This window comes from Sorex fumeus, unplaced genomic scaffold (genome assembly GCF_029834395.1).
Source record: "Sorex fumeus unplaced genomic scaffold, SorFum_2.1 ptg000128l, whole genome shotgun sequence".
Taxonomy (NCBI): domain Eukaryota; kingdom Metazoa; phylum Chordata; class Mammalia; order Eulipotyphla; family Soricidae; genus Sorex; species Sorex fumeus.
Window position 1 is genome coordinate 2,575,120 of NW_026606185.1, and position 20,357 is coordinate 2,595,476.

At 60.3% G+C, this 20,357-nt stretch overlaps 2 protein-coding genes across 2 annotated transcripts in view; one reads left to right on the forward strand and one right to left on the reverse strand.

The window, feature by feature from the left end:
* Nucleotides 1–16,032, forward strand: part of PYGB (glycogen phosphorylase B) — a 36,089-nt gene extending 20,057 nt beyond the window's left edge. Inside the window, exons 4-20 of the mRNA XM_056138085.1 lie at nt 1,463–1,566; nt 2,596–2,727; nt 4,888–4,999; nt 5,270–5,352; nt 5,877–6,020; nt 6,862–6,954; nt 7,746–7,892; nt 8,430–8,593; nt 8,875–8,989; nt 10,328–10,429; nt 10,812–10,959; nt 12,163–12,221; nt 12,363–12,504; nt 12,827–13,034; nt 13,665–13,799; nt 15,007–15,073; nt 15,865–16,032. Of these exons, the coding sequence (XP_055994060.1) occupies nt 1,463–1,566; nt 2,596–2,727; nt 4,888–4,999; nt 5,270–5,352; nt 5,877–6,020; nt 6,862–6,954; nt 7,746–7,892; nt 8,430–8,593; nt 8,875–8,989; nt 10,328–10,429; nt 10,812–10,959; nt 12,163–12,221; nt 12,363–12,504; nt 12,827–13,034; nt 13,665–13,799; nt 15,007–15,073; nt 15,865–16,017 (2,108 nt within the window). The 3' untranslated portion in view covers nt 16,018–16,032. The remainder of the gene's footprint in view (nt 1–1,462; nt 1,567–2,595; nt 2,728–4,887; nt 5,000–5,269; nt 5,353–5,876; nt 6,021–6,861; nt 6,955–7,745; nt 7,893–8,429; nt 8,594–8,874; nt 8,990–10,327; nt 10,430–10,811; nt 10,960–12,162; nt 12,222–12,362; nt 12,505–12,826; nt 13,035–13,664; nt 13,800–15,006; nt 15,074–15,864) is intronic.
* A 2,203-nt stretch (nt 16,033–18,235) lies between these two features.
* ABHD12 (abhydrolase domain containing 12, lysophospholipase) overlaps nt 18,236–20,357 on the reverse strand; it is a 63,090-nt gene continuing 60,968 nt past the window's right edge. Inside the window, exons 11-13 of the mRNA XM_056138088.1 lie at nt 19,389–19,467; nt 18,959–19,086; nt 18,236–18,533 (exon numbers count right to left, since the gene is read on the reverse strand). Of these exons, the coding sequence (XP_055994063.1) occupies nt 18,494–18,533; nt 18,959–19,086; nt 19,389–19,467 (247 nt within the window). The 3' untranslated portion in view covers nt 18,236–18,493. The remainder of the gene's footprint in view (nt 18,534–18,958; nt 19,087–19,388; nt 19,468–20,357) is intronic.

The following is a 20,357-nucleotide window of genomic DNA, read 5'->3' on the forward strand; positions in this document are numbered from 1 at the left end:
TGCTGGCCTTGCATGCAGCCCGCTCCGATTCACTCAAGGGCACTTCCTAGGGTCCCTCAAGCCCTGCCAGAAGTGAACCCTAAGTACAGAGCTGGGAGTGTAAGCCCTGAAAGCTGATCTGGGCCCAGCCAACTTCACCTCAAAATACATCAAGTAAAAATGTGAATTAAATGTTCAGAAATTTTAGGCATGGCATGTTTTTCTGGAAACTGCAGAGGGGGTGGGTGGAAGGTGGGGCGGAGTGCAGCAGGCAGGGCACTTGGCTGGCATAGAGCTCGGCCCAAGTCCTGTCCCTGGCATCCCATGGCCCTGTTCACTCTGCCAGCTGTGATCCCTGAGTACTGCCAGGTGTTACCCCCCTAACCAAAAACTGAGCCCAAAGAGGTCACACCAAGCTGTGACTGAGTCAGTCAACATGGCTGGCATATGCCCCCACCACATGTTAGTCAGCCCTGCCCCATGCAGGGCCACCCTGGCTGGTGACACAGCTTAGTCCCCTGTGCCCTCACCCCAGGGTGGCCCTGAAACCTCAGAGTCCAGGAGCCTGAGAGTGGAGCTCATTTTCCTAGCAAGGAAGCCTCTCCACCCTCCAGCCCAGGTCAGCTGCCTGCAAGGCAAGTGCCTCTCTGCTCCGTCTCTCCGGCCCCGCTGCTGGCATTGTGAGCCGTTTCTATCCACACACCTCCCCCTGCTTCTGACCCAGGGTCTGAGGCTATTAGGTCAGTTGGGGCCATATCTGTTTTCCATTCACTGGACATTTTGGGTTTGTGGTGCCAGAGTCGGCAGGATGCCCATGATGAAGTGGGTGGCACAGTGGAGCTGGCTGTAGATCTGTTTCTTTTATCTGCTGCTGTCCAGTATGTTTCCTATCTGGGAAGATATATATTTTTTGCTCTGCACCTGTCCCTCCCGGGTTCAGCCCCCGACACCACATAGGACCCCTTGAGAGCTGTCAGAAGTGACTCATGAGCACAGAGCCAGGAGTAAGCCTTGAGCATTGCTGGATGGGAAGGAAAAGAGCCTTGAGCCTTGCTAAGATGGGCTTCTAGGCCCTCGTTCAAATGCCATTCTGAGCCACTGGGCTTAGGGGCTTGGTGTGGTGACTAGCGCTCCAGCCTCCTGCTGGGGGTCCCGGGGACTTCAGGGCCTGGATCTGTGACCTACCACCTGGCCTTCCTCACTCCTGTGTGTGATGGTGGTACCTGCCCCAGAGACTGGGATCTCGAGCAGGAGCGTTCGTGTGGTGGAGGGGCCTTGGGCCTGAGAGGAAGCCGGCAGTGGGGGTCTTTCTCCTGAGGTGCTGATGGTTGACTCAGTCTCCCGGGGTGCCAGGGTGCAGTGGGATCACCTCTGTGTCTCCAGCATGCCAGAGGCTGGATGCCTGGTATGTCCCCAGTGTGCCTGCATGACCTGGCTCCAGGTTGGTCTGTCTCTGACCCCGCCCTCTGTCTGGAACTTTCAGCTTGCTTCCTCGACTCCATGGCCACCCTAGGCCTGGCAGCCTATGGCTATGGGATCCGCTACGAGTTTGGGATTTTCAATCAGAAGATCGTGAATGGTTGGCAGGTAGGTGGGACCCGATTCCGGGATGCCCCTTCCACCCCCTTCTCCAACATCGCCAGAGAACACATAGGCCATTTCCCGTGGGACCTGTCCCCTGGAGCAGCCCCTCCAGTCTTGGGGAGAGCATGCTGCAGATGGCTTCCGTGTGGACAGCACTGTCGGGGCCCAGGACACGGTGGGGCTGGGAGGTGCAGGAGACCCAGAGCTGCATGGAATGTGCAGGCAGTCACCTCAGTTCCCCTCCAGGGAGTGACTATGGGAACAGGGTCACAGTCATGGGACCGGCACCATAGGACAGGACTTACAGCACTTGCCCTGCATGTGGCTGATTCGGTTTGATCCCTGGCATCATCTGTCGTCCTCTAAGCCCCCAGGAGTGATCCCTGAGCACAGAGCAAGGTGTAAACCCAGAGTACCCCAATCCCCCAAAAAAATATATAGAATAATCAATTTTGTTGATTGACTTCACAGTTCTTTTGTGGTTGTGGTGTTTTTTTTTGGGTTTTGGCCCATACTTCCCCCCTCCCTGCCCCATGCTCAGGTTGACTCCTGACTCTGCACTCAGGGATCATTCCTGGTAGGACTTGGGGGACTCCAGGGGTGCCGGGAATTGAACCTGGGTTGTCTGCGTGCAAGGCAGGCACTTTCCCAGTTGTGCCATCTGTCTGGTGCTTATTACTGTCTTTAGGGGGAAGGGGCCTCTGTTTTTCTAGATTTTTATCCAAGTTTTTTTTTTTTCCTTTTTGGATCACACCCAGCCGATGCTCAGGGGTTACTCCTGGCTCTGCTCTCAGGAATCACTCCTAGTGGAGCTCAGGGGACCATTTGGGATGCTGGGAATCGAACCTGGGTTGGCTGCTTGCAAGGCAAACGCCCTACCCGCTGTGCTATTGCTCCAGCCCCCAAGTTTATTTCTTGAAGAGCAAAAGGTCTTGACTATTCTGTGTGGGGCAGGGAATCTCCCTCACGGCCTGTGGGCATGGTGGGTGCAGGACACCCCACGGCCCCAGTGCCCCCGCTGTCCTTTTGTAGGTGGAGGAGGCAGATGACTGGCTGCGGTACGGGAACCCCTGGGAGAAGGCCCGGCCTGAGTACACGATCCCAGTGCATTTCTACGGGCGAGTGCAGCACACGGCCGATGGCGTGCAGTGGCTGGACACGCAGGTACTGGTGCTGCATGAGTGAGTGGGCAAGTGGCCGCGCCTCGGCTTCCCCTGGGCAGTGGCCCCTTGTCTTGGCCGTGCTCCGTGCCGGGCATGGCGCCACCCAGCGGTCAGATCCGGGAGGCATCGGTTGTGGCTGACCTGTGGGCAGTGTCAGGGCAGGGTCCTGGGATGGGGCAGCAGTTTCCCGGCATCTCCCTGGCCTGGGCCATCTGGCATAGGACAGGCAGAGCTGTGGAGAGCACCCTCAGGTTAGCAGCAGAGAACACACAGTCAGAGGGGGTGGGAGCAGCTTTATGATGGGTGTGTTGTCCGGAGGAAGATATGGGGAGGGTGAGCACAGAGGAGGTGACCCCCGAGATGGGGCAGGTGGCTGCAGCCAGAAGCCGCTGGCCTCTCCCCACACCCATGGCAGCCTTGGCTGTTCCCTGTTTTGTTGAAGGTGTGCCAGTCTCTGGCGTGAGGTGGTATCTAGTTGTCCTTTTGATCCGCATCTCCCTGATGATTGGTCACGCAGAGCACTTCTTCACGTGCCTTTTGGCCATTTGTATTTCTTCTCTGTGGAAGTTTCTGTTCATCTCTTCTCCCCATTTTTGGATGGGGGTGGACAGTCCGTGGTAGGAAGCTTGCCACCAAGTGGAGGGGGTGCAGTTGGGACAGAGAAGACAGTGTGAACTGTGGACAGTGATAGTTGGAAGTGGTCACTCTGGACAAGAGCAGTGCCGAAAGGAGGAGGTGGAGGGATACGCACAGACCCTACAGTAACATGAGGAGGGAGGAAGGGCCTGCTATCGTGGCCTCAGGAGTGGGGCCTCGGTCAGGCGGGAAGGAAACTGGGGACATGGGCGGTGGGAAATGTTCTTGGGTGGAGGAATGGGTGTTGGAGCACTGTATGACTGAAGCCCGATCATTAACTTTGTAACTGTGTATCTCATGGTGATTCCATTGAAAAAAATTGCTATCTACATATAAAAAGCCGCTGGCCTGAGTGTCTAGATTCAGCAGTAAGTTGGGTCTGAGAGCTGAGGGCTGCCGTTGCTCTTGGTGCTTCCCTCCTAAAGCCCTAGCCCTGAAATGTCACCAGGGCTGCCCACTTCCTCCTCGCTGTCCAGTGGCCCCCTGTGCAAGCCTCCTGCTGGGGACTGGCTCCCAGCTTCTGCTGTCTGTGGACGTTTGTTTGGTCCTGCACGTGAGAGAGATGGGCCTGTGTCGTCCCTCTCCCCGACTCGTCCACTCGGCACGGTTCTGCAGGTGCATCTGCATAGCCGCACGTGCCCACCTCCTCTTCTCACGGCCGAGTAGTATCCCACTGTGTAAATGTGCCCTAGTCTCTTGTATCTTCTGTGCTCAGACACTTGGGTGGATTCCAGATTTTGGCAATTGCCACGCTGCTGCAGTGAACATAGGGGTACAGGTGTCTAAAACCGCATTGCTTCAGATAATTTTTTTTAAATGTCCCTTAAGTTGCATTGGATTTGCAGGTGCAGAGGAGGGAGTCTGGTGGTGTTGGAAGGTGAACGTGGCGGGGGGGCGAGGTGCCTGGGACCTGGGCATTCGAGAAGCGCCTGGTGCCAGTTGACCAGAGCAGCCAGTGGGGGATGTCACCGAGGCTTGCCATTGGCGTGAATTGGGGCCATGCGGGGAGGTCAGGAGCAAGCAGCGAGGACAGGGAAAAGCCTGGCAGTGCTGGGAGGCTGTTGGCTCTGCAACTTGGGCATGATTTTCTGTTGGTTTGCGGGCCGCAGCCAGCGGTGCTGGGGGGACCCAGCCCTGCCAGGCACCAGCTGCCTCCCTGCTGGAGCTGCGTTGTGTGGCTGTCTGACTGCATGGACATCAGCCTGTTTGAGTGCGAGAAGCCTCCTCAGAGCGTCAAGGGTCTGCAGGTAGCAGCAGGCCCATGATCGCATCAGGGCTAGAGTTGGGCTGTCTGGCTTTTCCTGGGTTTCACAGCTGGGGGGTGGGGGGGAGGCCTGGCCATTTGCCTCAGGAGAGTAGGCGAGACGAGGAGGGCTTGCGGCTGCTTGGCCAGCTTGGTGAGGGCAGAGCCCAAGCAGGTGGACGAGCCATGGGCAGGCAGAGTCAGTGTCGTGTGACACACGTGAGGCCGTGGCCGAGGGCTCGTCCCTTTGCTGATGAGCCTATGCCGTCTCCTTCCTTCGAGGTGGTCCTGGCCATGCCCTATGACACCCCGGTGCCAGGCTACAAGAACAACACCGTCAACACCATGCGGCTGTGGTCGGCAAAGGCGCCCAAGGACTTCAAGCTGCAAGACTGTGAGTGCTGCCCCATCCCTGCCTCTGCCGGGGTCTCCCCGCTACTACAAACAAAGGGGAAAGGCAGGAGGAGGCCACCTGGCCCCAGAAGGGGTATGGCTCCTTGGGTGACCTGGACCCGGAAGGGGTTTAGCTCCTTGGGGCGACCTGGGCCCGGAAGGGGTGTAGCTCACAGGTGACCTGGGTCTGGAAGGGGTGTGGTTCATGGCTCGTCTTGTGAGACGAGACAGGCCTCGGGGGTGGTGCCCTGACTCTCATCTTTGCTCTCAGTCAACGTGGGCGGCTATGTGGAGGCCGTCCTGGACAGGAACCTGGCTGAGAATATCTCCAGAGTCCTGTACCCCAACGACAACGTGAGTGAGCGCCGCGTGAAGGACACCAGGGTTCCGCTCTCCGTGTGGTCTCGCTGTGCTGGCGTCCTGCCCGGGCTGTGGCTGTAGTGCTCTGGGTCAGCAGCGGGGCAGGAGCAGCAGTGCGGTGTGTGGAATCCCACTGTGGGCCTGGGAGGCATGGCCCAGCTTGAGCTCATGCCCCGCTCTCTCCAGACAGCTGGAGGGTCCTCGCTCCCCCCTGAACATGCGGCGTACCCGGCACGGGGCACAGTCTTTGGAGGACAGTTCCTGCCCCTGAGTGGTCTCTCCTTGCCCCCGCCCACTGATGCTTTACTCAGAGCCTGCAGCATCTGCACATGGGGGCGGGGGGCCGGCATTTCCACAGGGCCTTTCCCCATGCCGGGGCAGGACCTGGCTGCCGAAGGCCAAGCCACCCCCTCTGGAGGGCGCATGTGTGTTGGGCCGCTTTGGGCGTCTGGGGTGACGGGTCTGATTCCCCTCTGTGCGCCTGCCTCTGCCCTCCGTGAGCCATCCCCTGTTTGCAGTTTTTCGAGGGCAAGGAGCTGCGCCTGAAGCAGGAGTACTTTGTGGTGGCTGCTACGCTCCAGGACATCATCCGCCGCTTTAAGTCCTCCAAGTTTGGCTGCCGGGATCCAGTGCGAACCTGCTTCGAGACATTCCCGGACAAGGTAGGGGTCAGACAGGAGGACTGGACCAAGAGCGGGGAAATGGGGCATTGTGGCTAGGTTTCCTGTTCGAGCTTGGCACGGGCCTGGGCAGGTTGGCCTGGCCCTGCTCTGCCAGGGTGCCCCTACCTCATGGGGATCAAGTATGTTGGGGACACTGGAGACAGTCTCTGATTTTCAGTGAGTAACACAGCCAGGTGAAGGGGTCATGGTGAGTCAGAGAGAACCGCCAACCCCGCAGAGACCCTTTCTAGGCAGACAGATTGCTGTCTTGCACTGCCTGCAACCGGGAAGTGCCTGTCAAGAGCACACCACTCAGAGCACACCTGCTTAGCACACACCTGCTCAGCGCACACCTACTCAGCGCACACCTGCTCAGAGCACACCTGATCAGACCTCCTTAGCGCACACCTGTTTGGAGCACACCTGCTCAGTGCACACCTACTCAGCACACTTGTTCACACCTGCTCAGTGCACACCTGCTCACACTTGCTCAGTGCACACCTGCTCAGAGCATACCTGCTCATAGCACACTTGGGGTAGAGCACACCTGCTCGGGATACACCTCAGATCACACCTGCTCAGAGCATACCTGGTGCAGAGCACACCTGCTCGGAGCACATTTCTACAGAGCCCTCCTGCTCCCAAGCACACCTGTTCAGCACACCTGTCACAGGGTGCAGCTGGCACAGAGCGTACCTGTTTAGAATGTTATGCCGGAGCATACTTGCTCCTACCACATTTGGCTGTCGCTGAGGAGAGGCCTGCATGGTCTGTGGGTGGGGACCTGGTCTGGGCGTGCTGCCCTCCAGCAAGGAGACTGAAGCACCTGTGTGAACTGCAGGTTGCCATCCAGCTGAATGACACCCACCCGGCCCTCGCCATCCCTGAGCTCATGCGGATCCTGGTGGACGTGGAGAAAGTGGACTGGGACAAGGTGAGCATTTAAGACAGGGGCACAGGGTGATCCTAGCCCGGGTCATACAGGCCCTTGTGTCTTCCTTCTGCTGCCCGGGTCTGAGTGGGTGGCCCTGCAGGAGAGGCGGGCCGGCCCGCAGAGCCCCCAGGGTGTGGTGGGGTCTTCCCAGGCGGGCAGCGGGGCCCACAGGTCGAGCCTCCTGGCACATCTCAGAGTCTTCTACCTCCTGGCACATCTCAGAGTCTTCTATAGACGTGTCTCTGCCTCGGGTGGGCCAGAGCAGCCGAAACATTCTGCCGAGAGGAACCACGGCCTATGAATAGACGTGCTGGCAGAGTTGGCTCCAATGGGCCCTGCGCTCTAGAGCTTATGGGCTTTTCCCAATTCGGCCTGGTCCAATGACCGTGTAGCCGTGACCCGCCCCCAGCGGGGCCAGGAAGCACAATGGCTCTCTGGACAGACTGGTGGGAACAAGACAGAAAACTGCTCAGTGCTCTGCACTAATGAAAAATGGTCTACATGAGAAAAGAAAAAAGAGAGGCCTAGGAAACCCTATGAGCATCGGTTTGTCAAGTCAGCTACTCTGAACATCATTAAGAGAAGGGGCGCTCGGTACAGGTGTCCCTTGCCTAGGTGGGCGCTGGGAGGTGGTGCCAGGACAGTGAGGAGCTGCTACTGATGCTGGCCCACCCCTCCTGTGGGATCGGAGCGCCTGTCTCTGGCCCTAGACACCCCCTCAGAGTTGGACCCTGGCACAAGAGCTGCTTGTTCCTAAACAACTTACACCGGAATGTTCTGGAATGTTCCAGGCCTGGGAGATCACAAAGAAGACGTGTGCATATACCAACCACACCGTGCTGCCGGAGGCCTTGGAGCGCTGGCCCGTGTCCATGTTGGAGGACCTGCTGCCGCGGCACCTGGAGATCATCTACGCCCTCAACCAGAGGCACCTGGATGTGAGCCCACAGTGCTGGGGGGAGCGGGGGCCAGGGGCCCCTCCCAACCTCCCTGTATGTGGAGCTGGAGTCAGGAGCTTCCAGCATGTTCCCCCAGAGGCCTCAGAGATGGCCTCGGGCACCATGGCTCCATTTTGTGTGTGTGATGGGGTTATCTTTCCTTTGTTCCCCACTGAGGCCGGGTGGGGGCTAAGGACTGGGGCACTGGAGAGGGGGTGTAGCAGGCTTCACCTAAAAGGGTCCCCAAGCTCTGAAAGCAAACCCCAAGCACAGCTGGGTGACCCCAGACCAAATCAAGTACCGGGAGGTGGGGGCCGCCGAGCTCAATGGTGACGGGGCCCGCCCACTGTGGCCCCCCCTCAGAGTAGCTCGGGGGTCCAGGGGCTGTCAGGGCCTTCCAGACAGGTTGGGTGGGGGTTCTTGGGGGTGCTGGGTGTAGGGTTAGGGGGGTCTCGGGGGTACATGCTTGCCGTGAGGGTTGGTTCTCCGGCTGCAGCTGGACCTGGCCCATGTCAGCCAGGTCCCTCTTGCCCACAGCATGTGGCCGCCCTTTTCCCCGGGGACGTGGCGCGCCTGCGGCGGATGTCTCTCATCGAGGAGGGCACCTGCAAGCGCGTCAACATGGCCCACCTGTGCGTGCTCGGCTCACACGCCGTCAACGGCGTGGCACGGCTGCACTCGGACATCGTGAAGCAGTCGGTGTGAGTGGTCTGTTCCTCTCTGCGCGCAGGGGTGTGGGGACGCGGCTCGAGTCGCCCTTCCTGGCCTGGGTCCGTGTCTGCAACTGGCCTGGGTGGGTGGTCGCTGTCCCATTTCACAGACATGAAACCGAGGCTGGTCCGCGTGGTCTGATGCCTGCTGTGCTTCCCTGAGCCCTGGGCACCGCTGGGCGCAGCCCGGGTGATACTCAGAAGAGCCAGCAGTGGACAGAGGCGCGTCTGGGCTGGCCTGGCCCAGGTCACAGCCTGTCCTGTACTTGTAGCTTCAAGGATTTCCATGAGCTGGAGCCGGAGAAGTTCCAGAACAAGACGAACGGCATCACCCCGCGGCGCTGGCTGCTGCTGTGTAACCCAGGACTGGCCGAGACCATCATGGAGGTGAGGCCCCGGGCCCCCCTCGGTCCTGGGTCACAGGCTCATGCAGGTGTGGCAGGGCAGGCAGGGGGTATTAGCGGCAGGACTCTCCCTCTCACCCCCTCTCCTTCTCTCTCACGTCCCTTCCCCCCTCTCTCCCTATCTCCCTCTCTCCCTCCTCTCTCATTCTCCCTCCCTCCTCTCATTCTCCCTCCCTCCCTCCCTCTCCCCCTTACCTCCTCTCTCTCTCCCCCTCTCTCCCTTTTTCTCTCTCCCTCTTTCCCTCCATCCCTCCCTCTCCCTTTAATGCTCTCTTTCTCTCCCCTCTCCTTCCCCTCTCCACTACCCCCCCTTTTTGGGGGGGTTCAATTTTTGGGTCAGCCTCGTGGTGCTCAGAGATCACTCCTGGAGGGACTCTGGGGACCGTTTGTGGGTGTCAGGAAGCGAGCCTCGGTGGACTGTGTCCGCAGCAAATGCTTCTCCACTGTACATCACTCTGGTGCCTAGGACTTTTTCTCCTTTCACTTATTTATTTAGGCCCACATCTGGCAGTTCTCGGGGCTGACTCCTGGCTCTGTGCTCAGGAATAACTCCTGGCAGTGCTTGGGGAACCCTATGGGATGCCAGGTTGGCCACGTGCAAGGCAAACACCCTCCTGCTGGACTGTTGCTCTGGCCCCAGGACTTTTTTTTTTAATTTTAGTAGTGAAACACCATGAGGTACAGTTGTAGACTTACAAATTTTTGTGCTTGGGTTTCAATTATACAATGATCGAGTACCCATCCCTCTACCAGTGCCCATTCTCCACCACCACTAATCCCAGTATCCCTCCTACCCCCCATCCCCTCATCCCACCCTGCCTCTGTGGCAGGGCATTCCCTTTTGTTTTCTCTCTCTTTTGGGTGTTGTGGTTTGCAAAAGAGGTATTGAGTGGCAGTCATGTTCGGTCTATAGTCTACTTTCAGTATGCATCTCCCATCCTGGGAGGATCCTCCCAACACCCTTTATTTGGTGCTCCCTTCTCTATCTGATCTGCCTTTTCCCCTAGCATGTGTGGCTGGCCTCCAAGCCATGGAGTGAACCTCTGGCCCCAGGACTTTTTCTCTTGATCCCACATTAGCTCTGGGGACTTGGGCATTGCTGCTGTTTGGGTGGGGGCGGAGGGGAGTGCGGAACTGTGCTGGCTGCTCCTGCAGTACTCAGGGGCCCTGCGCTCCCAGCCCGGTGGGGGTGGGAGGCCGGGTGGGGCCTGCAATGGGGCTGGGAAGCAGAGGTGTGCAGGGGCTGTGTCTGGGCGCGGGGAGAGTGGGGGGCAGCTGAGGTGTCGGGGCGAGGCAGACAGACCCCTTCCCGCTTCCCCAGAGGATTGGGGACGGCTTCCTGACGGACCTGAGCCAGCTGAGGAGATTGCTGCCACTGGTCAGCGATGAGGCCTTCGTCAGGGCCGTGGCCAGAGTCAAGCAGGTGAGGCCCCCCGAGGCACCTGCCCATTGCAGCCCCGAGGGTGAGCCCAGGGGGACAAGGCCCCCCCCCAGTGTGCAGCCGCAAAGCTCTGAAGCCAGCAGCCCCTGGGTCTCCCACACTCCACTCCTGACCAGCCCTCAGCCTCCCGTTTGCTCATGCCGCCTTTCTCCCGTGGACACCGTGTTCGCCTCTCCATTTGCGGGTCCTTCGTGCCCTCCTCACACAGCCGCCTCTGTGGGCCCTCACGCCCCCCAATCTCCCATGTTCCTCAGGCCTTGGGACCTTCCTCCTGGGAGCCTCTCGCCTGGCTGCTTGTCAGATGCCCCCCCACCCCCGTGGCCCTCCCCGAGGCCACCTGCCTCCTGGCTCTTTCCTGCTGCAGGAGAACAAGCTGAAGTTCTCCGCCTTCCTGGAGAAGGAGTACGGGGTGAAGGTCAACCCTGCCTCCATGTTCGACGTCCACGTGAAGAGGATCCACGAGTACAAGAGGCAGCTGCTGAACTGCCTGCACATCATCACACTGTACAACCGTGAGTGCCCAAGCCCCCACGGCCCCCATCAGTGTACAGCCGTGAGTCTGCTCCGTGGATGTCGTGCTCCGGGCAGCGCCTTTGCTCCCCAGCTGGCCTGCACAGCCAGTGCAGAGAGTGGCAGCGGCTCTCTGGGCCAGGAGGCAGGAGGTGACGCCTGGACTGGCTGCAGCACCTGAGCAGGTGGAGCCTGCGGCCCTCATGCCCAGCTGCTCCTTCCTGCCGGCCGCTCCCAGACGGCCCTCTGTCTCATGGGAGGGTCTGCCCCTCAGACTGTTTCAGGCGCCTGTGGCGCCCCCCAGAGGAAGTGCCTGTCTGAAACCCTCAGGAGCACGTCTGAAACAGGCTTTGTTCCTGTCTGATGTTGCTCAGGGACCCCAGTTGTTGTGGGCGGCACTGCCCTCTGCCATGGTGCTTCTCAGCGGCCCTGCCCGCCCGTTCCCTCCCCACCCCCTCAGGACCTTGGTCCCTTTTCTGGGCTCTCCCTGGCCTGAGCTTCTTCCCATTTGGGGCTGAGGGAACCTGGCAGCGGTGGGCGGCACGCCATGCCCACTCCACAAGGGGCATCTTTCATTTCTCCCATGCTGGCATCCCGGTTCCAGCCCAGACCTCTAGCCCGCCTCAGGCAGAGCCCCTCTGCTGTGGCACATCTGGGGCTCCTGCTTGAGCTCGAGGGAGCAGCCACCATCCCCATCCCTCTTCCGAGTCCCCCAGCTCCTCCTGACCTAGGGCGGCCGGGCCCCAGCTCAGGCCCGAGGTGCTCTTCACTTGCATGGCTCCCTGTCGAGATGCTGGTGGGATCCGCCCCCTCCCCTTCCCGCCCCTTCCCTGCCGCCTGGGTCTGAGTCCCTGAGCACCGGATTCTCCTTCACAGCCCCTGCATGTTTGTTCTGGCCTAGTCCTCGCGGCTGTGTGGTGTCTAGAAGGAGCTGCCTTTGGCCCTTTCGCCAACCTTGTCCTGGCCTGTGCCCCACACTGGCACCATTTCTGGTTCCTGTGGGCCCCCCTGGCACACAGCGCAGCCTGGTGCCAGGAACCCGGTGGTCCCGTAGGACGGATGGGCCGTGGCTCAGGCAGGGGTGCTCCTCGCCCCCTCCCTGCCCTTAGCGTGGGCTGTTCTGGAACGTAGTGTATGCCAGCGGTCCCCCCTAGGAGCCGGGCGCAGCGTGTCCGAGCGCACTTGTTCTTTTGCTTGTGCTGCAGGAATCAAGCAGGAGCCGACCAAGGCCTTCGTGCCCCGGACCGTCATGATCGGGGGCAAGGTGAGCTGCCCACTTGGCATGTGGCATGGGCGGCGGCAGCATCACTGGGGCAGGGCTGGGCTGGCCGCAGTGCTCGTATACCCTGCAGCATGCTTGGGAATGGAGTAGCGCCTGTCTGAGACCCCTCATGGCCCTACCCAGGCAGCCCCCGGCTACCACATGGCCAAGATGATCATCAAGCTGGTCACCTCCATCAGTGATATTGTTAACCATGACCCCGTCGTGGGCGACCGGCTCAAAGTGATCTTCCTAGAGAACTACCGAGTGTCGCTGGCCGAGAAAGGTGCTGCAGTGAGACGAAGGGCCCCAGCTCGCGGGTACCAAGGGGTCGGGGCTCCCTCTCTCACCTTTCCCATCTCCACTGGCCTCTCTGCCCCTCTGCTCCTGGGGGGTGCCCCCGTGTCCTCGCCCCACCCCACCCAGACTGCACTCCCGGGCGCTGCCTCTCCCCCAGCCAGCACCCTTCTTGCTTTCCTGCCTGCCTCTGGTGCCCGGGCTGTGGTGGCCAGACTGGCCAGGAGCTTCTGGGCCTGTTGGGGGGGGGGGGCACAGCACCGGGTCGGCAGTGCCTTCGGTGACCCGCCTGCGCTCCCTGTGCCCCACAGTGATCCCCGCGGCCGATCTGTCGCAGCAGATCTCCACCGCGGGCACCGAGGCCTCAGGCACCGGCAACATGAAGTTCATGCTCAACGGGGCCCTGACCATTGGCACCATGGATGGGGCCAACGTGGAGATGGCCGAGGAGGCTGGCCTGGACAACCTCTTCATCTTTGGCCTGCGGGTGGAGGAGGTTGGGGAGCTGGACCGGAGAGGGTGCGTGCTTGCCGTCACTGGGGGCTGTGCTCAGCATTTTTGCTGGCCCAGGAGACTTGGTCTCCGTGAGTCAGGGAGGGCGCTGGCCCACCTGCTGCCCTGTCCCTGGCCTGCTTCTGCAGGAAGCTGTGTTGGGCTTGCTCTGGGTTCATGTGTGAGCCTCAGGGGTGGAGCATGCTGGGGGGCGCCTTGTCCAGGTCTCCGTGTTGCTTCTGTTAGCAGCCGATGGTCACCCCTTTCTGCCCCAGGCCCTGCCCAGTGCTGCCCGTACTCAGCCCGGTCTTGCCTCCTCCTCTACTCTGACACTTTCTCACTGGCTCCTCGTGGCACACCCGAGGGCACAGCCCATTCTAAGTCCAGATTGAAAAGATGCTGGCGGCCAACTGCACCAGCTGGGGCGGAATGGGGAGGCCTCGCACCCAGCCATCACTTCAGGACTGGAACTGCACCCTGGGCCAAGTCCAGTCCCAGCACCGCCCCCACACCCTTCTCTCCCCATGCTGTCTCAGCCCGCCCCACCCCACCCCTGCAGACCACAGCCGTCCTGTTCTGGGGGGAGGCCTGGGGCAGAGCAGGGAGTAGGCAGAGACGAGGCCAGTGGCTGCTGGGGACCCACACCCTGTCCTGCAGGTACAACGCCCGGGAGTACTACGAGCGCCTGCCGGAGCTCAGGCAGGCCGTGGACCAGATCGGTGGGGGCTGCTTCTCCCCCGCAGACCCTGGCTGCTTCAGGGGTGTTGTGGACATGCTGCTGCACCATGACAGGTGGGCCCCCGCCGACTGCCGCCAGGGGGTGTGTGGGAGGTGGGTGAGGTTGGGTGCAGGCGGCCCTTCAGCCCTTTTCCCAGGGGTCAGTGGGAACTCGGGTGGGAGCTGGGCAAAGGGTCTGGGGGTGCAGCACTGGCAGGAGGTGCAGGGGACCTTTGCACCAGGCATCCTTGGGGTTTTTTTGCCCTCTTGGAGGAAGGGCAGCCCGAAGGCCCAGCACATCTGCCCAGCACCAGTTGTTTTGGCCTACTTTGGACCACGGTACTTTCCTCTGGTCAGTTTTTCCAATTTGGGCGGGGTGGGGGTGCTGGGGAGGCCCCTAGGCCGTGCTCAGGGGCCACTCCTGGTGAGACTCGGCCTGGTGTGCTCAGGAAGCAAGAGGCGGCCGAGGACAAACTCAGGGGTCTCTGTCCGCAGCCCAGTGCCCCCACCCCGGCCCTGGCTGTGGCATCTTGGCATTGCAGAAAGCTGCTTCCCACCAGCTCTCACACATCCCCTCAACAATGCCACATACACAAGCATACACACGTGCAAACTCCTAACTCCACACACATACACACGCACTCCTAACTCCACACAGGCTTGTAGCTCCATGCCCGTGGGCACAAACGTCCGGAGCTGAGCTCTGTGACCCAGGAAGAGCTTTATCTCACTCGTTTGATCCGGAAAAGCGCTTCTGTATTTGTTCGGCCTCTGTTGGGTCCAAAGTGGCGGATGTGCAGAGACCCCTGCCCTCCTCGAGCTCTCAGCCTTGGGAGGCCTGAGGCTGCGTGGCAGGTCGAACCTGGCCAGTGCCTGCCTGCTGGAGGGGAGATGGGCAGGAAGCAGCCTGGGCTCCACCCTGTACATGCGTCAGGCCGTCACAAGCCCTGGTTTCCTGCAAGAACCTTGGGGCGACATTTTCTTCTGGGGCTAGGGTCACTAGGACAGGCGCTAGCTCAGAGCCTGCGGCTCAGCAAGCGCATTTTTTTTTTCCTTTTTGGGTCATACCCGATGATGCTCAGGGGTTACTCCTGGCTCTGCACTCAGGAATTAACTCCTGGCGATGCTGGGGGGACCATATGGGATGCTGGGGATCGAACTTGGGTCAGCCACATGCAAGGCAAATGCTCTCCCTGCTGTGCTATCACTTCCGCCCCAGGGCAGGCTTCTGGCCTCGGCTGCTGCCCTGTTCATGGCACCATCTTCCTGCCTCACATTGCAGGTTCAAGGTATTTGCAGATTATGAAGCGTACATGGCATGCCAGGCCCAGGTGGACCAGCTGTACCAGGTAAGGTCCTCAGGACAGTGGGCTGTGTGTGACGTGTATGCACTAGTGTGTGTGTGTGTGTGTGTGTGTGTGTGAGAGAGAGAGAGAGAGAGAGAGAGAGAGAGAGAGAGAGAGAGAGAGAGAGAGTCGGGCTTGTGCTGTTTGGTGCTGCTCTGCCTGCATCCGCCTGGGGCCCCTGCTCTCCCCTGCTCTCGCACAGGCAGGGACATGGGACTCTGCCTGAGGGCCAGCAGGGCTCAGGATTCGGGGGTTCCGGGGAGTGGGTTCCCCTGAGGAGTGAGAATAATGGGCCTGGTGAGTGGCCAGAATCTTCCTGTGAAGAGGGTCTGCACACAGAGTTGAGTGTGTGGTGGCATCTCCTGGGGCAGGGAGCTGGGCTGGTGGTGCTCCCAGGGGTTGTGTGGCAGCATCTGGGTCCTCTTGTGCCTCCTCCCACCCACCCCCCCCCGCCCCGGAAGTGAGGGGTGACCCGCCCTATTTCCCTCTGGGCTCTTCCTGGGAGGCCCAGGAAGGTCACACCAGGAGAGGCGCTGGCAAAGGGGCATAGCTTCAGCAGCTGATTTTCCTCCTTCCCGAAAGGAGGGTTTGCATGTTCTCTTGCCACCTGGACAGAAGCGCCCACAGGTCCCACGAGTGAGGCTTTGGGTGAGCAGCTAAATCAGGGTGGTGCTCCCGCTGGGGGAGCTGTGGTGTGTGTGTGTAGACCCTTCCCATCAGCAGAACCCACGGCTCCAAGTCTATGAAGTTCCAGGGTCTGTTCAGGTTCGAGTCTCTCTCTCTCTTTCCTCTAGAACCCCATGGAGTGGACAAGGAAGGTCATCAAAAACATCGCCTGCTCAGGCAAATTCTCTAGTGACCGCACCATCTCTGAATATGCCCGAGAGATCTGGGGCGTGGAACCGTCCGACATGCAGATCCCAGCCCCAGACCTCCCCAGGGACTAGCTGCCCAGTTCTCTAGTTGGCTCTGCACATGTCCGGCTGCCTTCCTGTGGGCTTGGGTTCGGGCTGTGCTGCGGGGAAGGGAGGGTGGGCCTTCTTGCCTTTGGGGTCGGGTGCTGGGGCAAAACCGAGGGCAGAGTGTTTCTGCTGCTCCTGGCTGCTGAGGCCTCTTGTCCTCCCTGGCCCACTCTGTCCTCTGGCTGTCTGTCGTACTCTGCCCAGGCTCTCCAGAGTGACTGAGGGCCCAGAACAAGCAAGGCTGACCCCTGGGGGTAGACTAGATGAAGCAGTCAGATCAGAGGGTTTTGCCTTGTCAAATGTATTGACCTCAGGACATGAGCCAGAGGAAGCCTTTTCTTCAAAAATCATGGCAAAAGATGTGCTTTGGAAGGTTTGCGTCAGGGGGAAGATTGTGATGCTGGACTGTCTTCCCAGCCTTGGGGGTCAGGCCAGGGGCACTGCTTGGCCCAGGAGGCTGAAGCCGAGGAAGGCCCCGAGATTCCCCACAGCCGGACTGGGGACAGATCTGGGAGCCATGGGAAGCCCCTGCCGTCAGCCCGACACACCTCTGCCCTGCTCCTCAGGCCACAGACCATCACTGTGCACTTACTGCCACTGCCTCCAAGAAGGGATTAAACTCCCCGCTGTGCTCAGCCCCCTGGCCTCTGCCTTTCTCTCCATGCGCCGAGGGAGCATGGTGGGCTCACTGTGCCCCTGCTGACATGACTGGGGGTGCTGGCATTTTCAGGGGTCGCCTTTGGACTGGTTTCCTCCTGGCCACTCTTGGTCCTCAGACCCGTATATGGTCCGGCCAGAGGGAAGGGGCTGGGCTCTGCTGGCTGCTGGTGGTGTTGAGGCTGGCCTGGGTGAGGGGCACCCGAGAGCCCCCGGGGGGGTGCACACTGTCACTGGTGCCTCATCGGGGGAGTGAGGGGTCTGGCCCTGCCCCCAAAACACAGAGAATCACAGTTCGGAGCTGTGGGCTCGTCCCCGGCGGCTGTGGTTTGGTTCTGTTACCACACCCATTGGCGCTTGGGGCTTACCCCGGGCCTGTTTGGGATCACTCCCAGTGCCAGGACTGAACCGACGCTGCATGCAAAGAAAGCGCCTTCTCCCTGTACTACTCTCAGGCCCTTGTTCACTACTGTTTTGTTTGCTTGGGGACCCTGGCTGTGCTGAAGGATCATTCCTGGTGGGGTTCCGGGGGCTCCGCGTGGTGCCTGGGATCGAACCCTGGTAAGCTGTGTGCAAGGCCAGTGCCCTGTTTCTGCCTAGGCCTGACCACAAAGCAAAGGGCCAGGCATGGCCGGCTGCCTGACCAGGGCAATGAGTGGAAACACTGGCCGGTCGGGGTGGGCTGGACGCATAGGAGGCTTTGGTCAGCCAGACAGATGGCCACATTGTCCTGACTGCTCCCACTCAGCCTCCGTCCCACAGGCAAAAGTCTTCTAGAAAAACACAAAAGCCAACTCACTAGGTGGTGCGTGCTCAGGCCTGAGGCTGCAGAAGCCCCTGGCTCGGACAGAGATGCAGGCGTCTCCCACACCCCAGGCTACTTCAGTCCTCATGCATGTTTTTTTCTCCCCCAGTTTGAAACCCAAACCTCCAGCCTACCATCTGCCACAGAGCATCAGCCTTCTATGGGGTACCAAAATAAAAATTTCTGGGAAAGCAGAAACCTCAGACTCTAGAATCAAAAGCCTTCCAGAGAATGTTCTGGGTCGAGGAAGGGAGCGCTGAACGAGCAGGAGGAAAGCTGAGGGGTGAGCTTCCCTGAGGTTGCAGAAAGGCAGACACTGCAGGCACCAGGAGCTGCCCCATCTCTAGCCCAGCTGGAGAGGGAGGAAAACCATTAGCTACGAGGTGCTCTGGAGGTACTCTGGCCAGTGGGCTGATCTGCACAGCTTCTGGGCCTCCAGCCTGCCACAGCCCTCTCCTGAGACAGCCCCTCCCCACTTCCAAGGGCAGGAGACCAGAGCAGACCTGTGGGCGGTAGGTCTGACAGACCGGGCCAGCGGCGTCCACGGAGCTGCCCGGCCTGGGGGTGCAGCTGTCCCCCCGACGCCCTCCCCCTAAGACAGACCCTTCCTTGTGCCAGCCCCAGAGGGTGTGCTGGTGTGCGCATGACGGGACCGACGGGACCACCACCACGATTTTATTCTTAAATAAATGTTCAGTCTAAGGCAGGTTAGCGGACGCGGGGGTAGGGAAGCGCAGGCCGCAGCACCCTCGGGAGCGACGGAGTTTGCAAGGGAGGGGCTGAGGAAGGGAAGTGGGCGAGGGTGGAGGGAGGCTGGCCAGGCTACCAGAGTCCGCTCTACGACCAGCTCTCAGTGCTGGGTGTGCCCGGAAGCCACACGTGCCTGCCGGGCGTCCGCCCTTCCCGACAGCCTCCGTGCCGTCCAGGACCTGTACCCCGCTGCCCAGGCCCAGGGGGGTCGCGGGGCAGGGGCAGAGATCTTCATGCTCCTCACGTGCCTCAGTGCTGGCGCTCCGACTCTGACTTTCCCAGGAATTCTCTGGAACACAGGACAGGAACCTGCGAGTCGGACCCTGGAGCCCAGAGCGAACCCCCCCTTCACCCCTCCAGGCCTGCAGAAACCCCAAGTCTGGCACTGCCCGCTCCATCCCACGCCCAGAGACAGGGCCAGCCAGCAGGGGCCACAGCCTCCACAGAGCCATGCCCAGCCCTTGGGGTCAGCGCTCCCTGCCCAGCAGCTGAGCTGCCAGTAGGCGGTGGGCGTGCCCTGCCTGTGGGCGCCCCAGGCACTCTGACTGGACTGATCTGGAGCATTCAAGTGTGAGCTAATCTGTCCTGCCTCACAGTCAGACCGGCCCTAGGCCCAGGCGGCGCCCAGCAAGGGGACATCAGCTGAGAAGGCAGGCCCCAGGGGCCTGCGGCAGCCCACTGGGCAAGATGGTATTGCCAGGGAAGTGACCTCACCTCAGTATCCGTGGGAGTTCGGGGCTCTTGTAGATGTACTTGTGCCTGTAGCCAAGGTCTGAGTGAAAAGGAATGAACTGAACCTTGAAGTCCCGGAAGCTTCTAGAGGGTGCAGCAATGTTGTAGAGCTGGGAAGAAAGGAGTGGCTCGTGAGCCCCCAGTATCAGCTGGGCTCCCGACACACACATGCACGCACGCACGCACGCACGCACGCACGCACGCACGCATACACGCAGTGCCTGAGGGAGGGCCTGACCCCCAGCAGCGTGGCGGGGCCCTCGAGCTCCCAGTGGCTCACACCTGCAGGCCAGTCTGCCCTGCTGCTGATGCTGAGTCAGCATCACTCCAGGGCCTTTCCAGGGGGCTGTCAGGCCCAGCCCCAGTTTGGGACCCTCCCGTGGCGAGCTGCTGTTGCTGCTGGGACACGCACCTTTCTGCCCAGCTGGAAGGGCACCACGGGGTCGTCCTCGGCGTGCAGGATGAGCAAGGAGCAGGAGATGTGCTTCACGCTGCAGAGGGAAAGTGCTCAGAGCAGGCCCGGCCCACAGCCTGGCCATGTCAGGGAAGGCTCATTCCTCAGCCTTCTCAGTTACACACCCCTTCTAGGGGACGGGCACCCACCAAACAGAGCATCAATCCCTTCACCCAGTCTTGTTCCAACATATTTTTCTGGATGTTAAAAAGTATCTTTTTTTTTTTTAAAGGACAGAAAAACAACAGAAAAAAGCTTTTCAAATAAGCACTGCCCCCCTCCCGTTTTACTGCCCATGAGACATGTTCTTTAAACGACAGAAACAGCATTTTCCAATGGAATGATGATCTTGGTGATCAATACACTCCGCACGGCACGCCAGAGGCCCATGGGTGCCACAGCCTGGCTGGGGTCAGCGCCGAGCAAGGCCGCCAGCTCCAAGGGGCCACCAGCCTCCGGCGTGGCACCCCTGGGAAGCCTTCCACAGATGCTGGGACAGAGTGTCCTGCCGAGCTCTGGGCAGGGCTGACGGGGCAGAGCTGGGGCCCTCTGAGCGCAGTCAAGGGCGGCCTGGCTTATCTGCGAGACACTCACCCCATCACGGGTTCTGCTCCCAGACACTCAGACTGCCCATCTCGGTCCTGGGCTCCTTGGCTGCTGCTGACCCCACCCCGAGCCGGCCCAGGAGGCCCAACCCTCCACTGCCAGCTTGCTTTCAGAAGAAAATTTGCTGACATAAATTCTAATGTTTATAAACAAGCAGTTTTATTTTAAACCTGCTTATAGGATATTAGGGGAGGAGATTTCCATTCCAAACAAAAATAGGAGGATACCCTAACTAGTATTTAAAAATTGGTTTACCTACAATAAATATTTTCACTGTGAACTTTACAACATCTTTCTGTCATCAAAATAACCCCCACCACA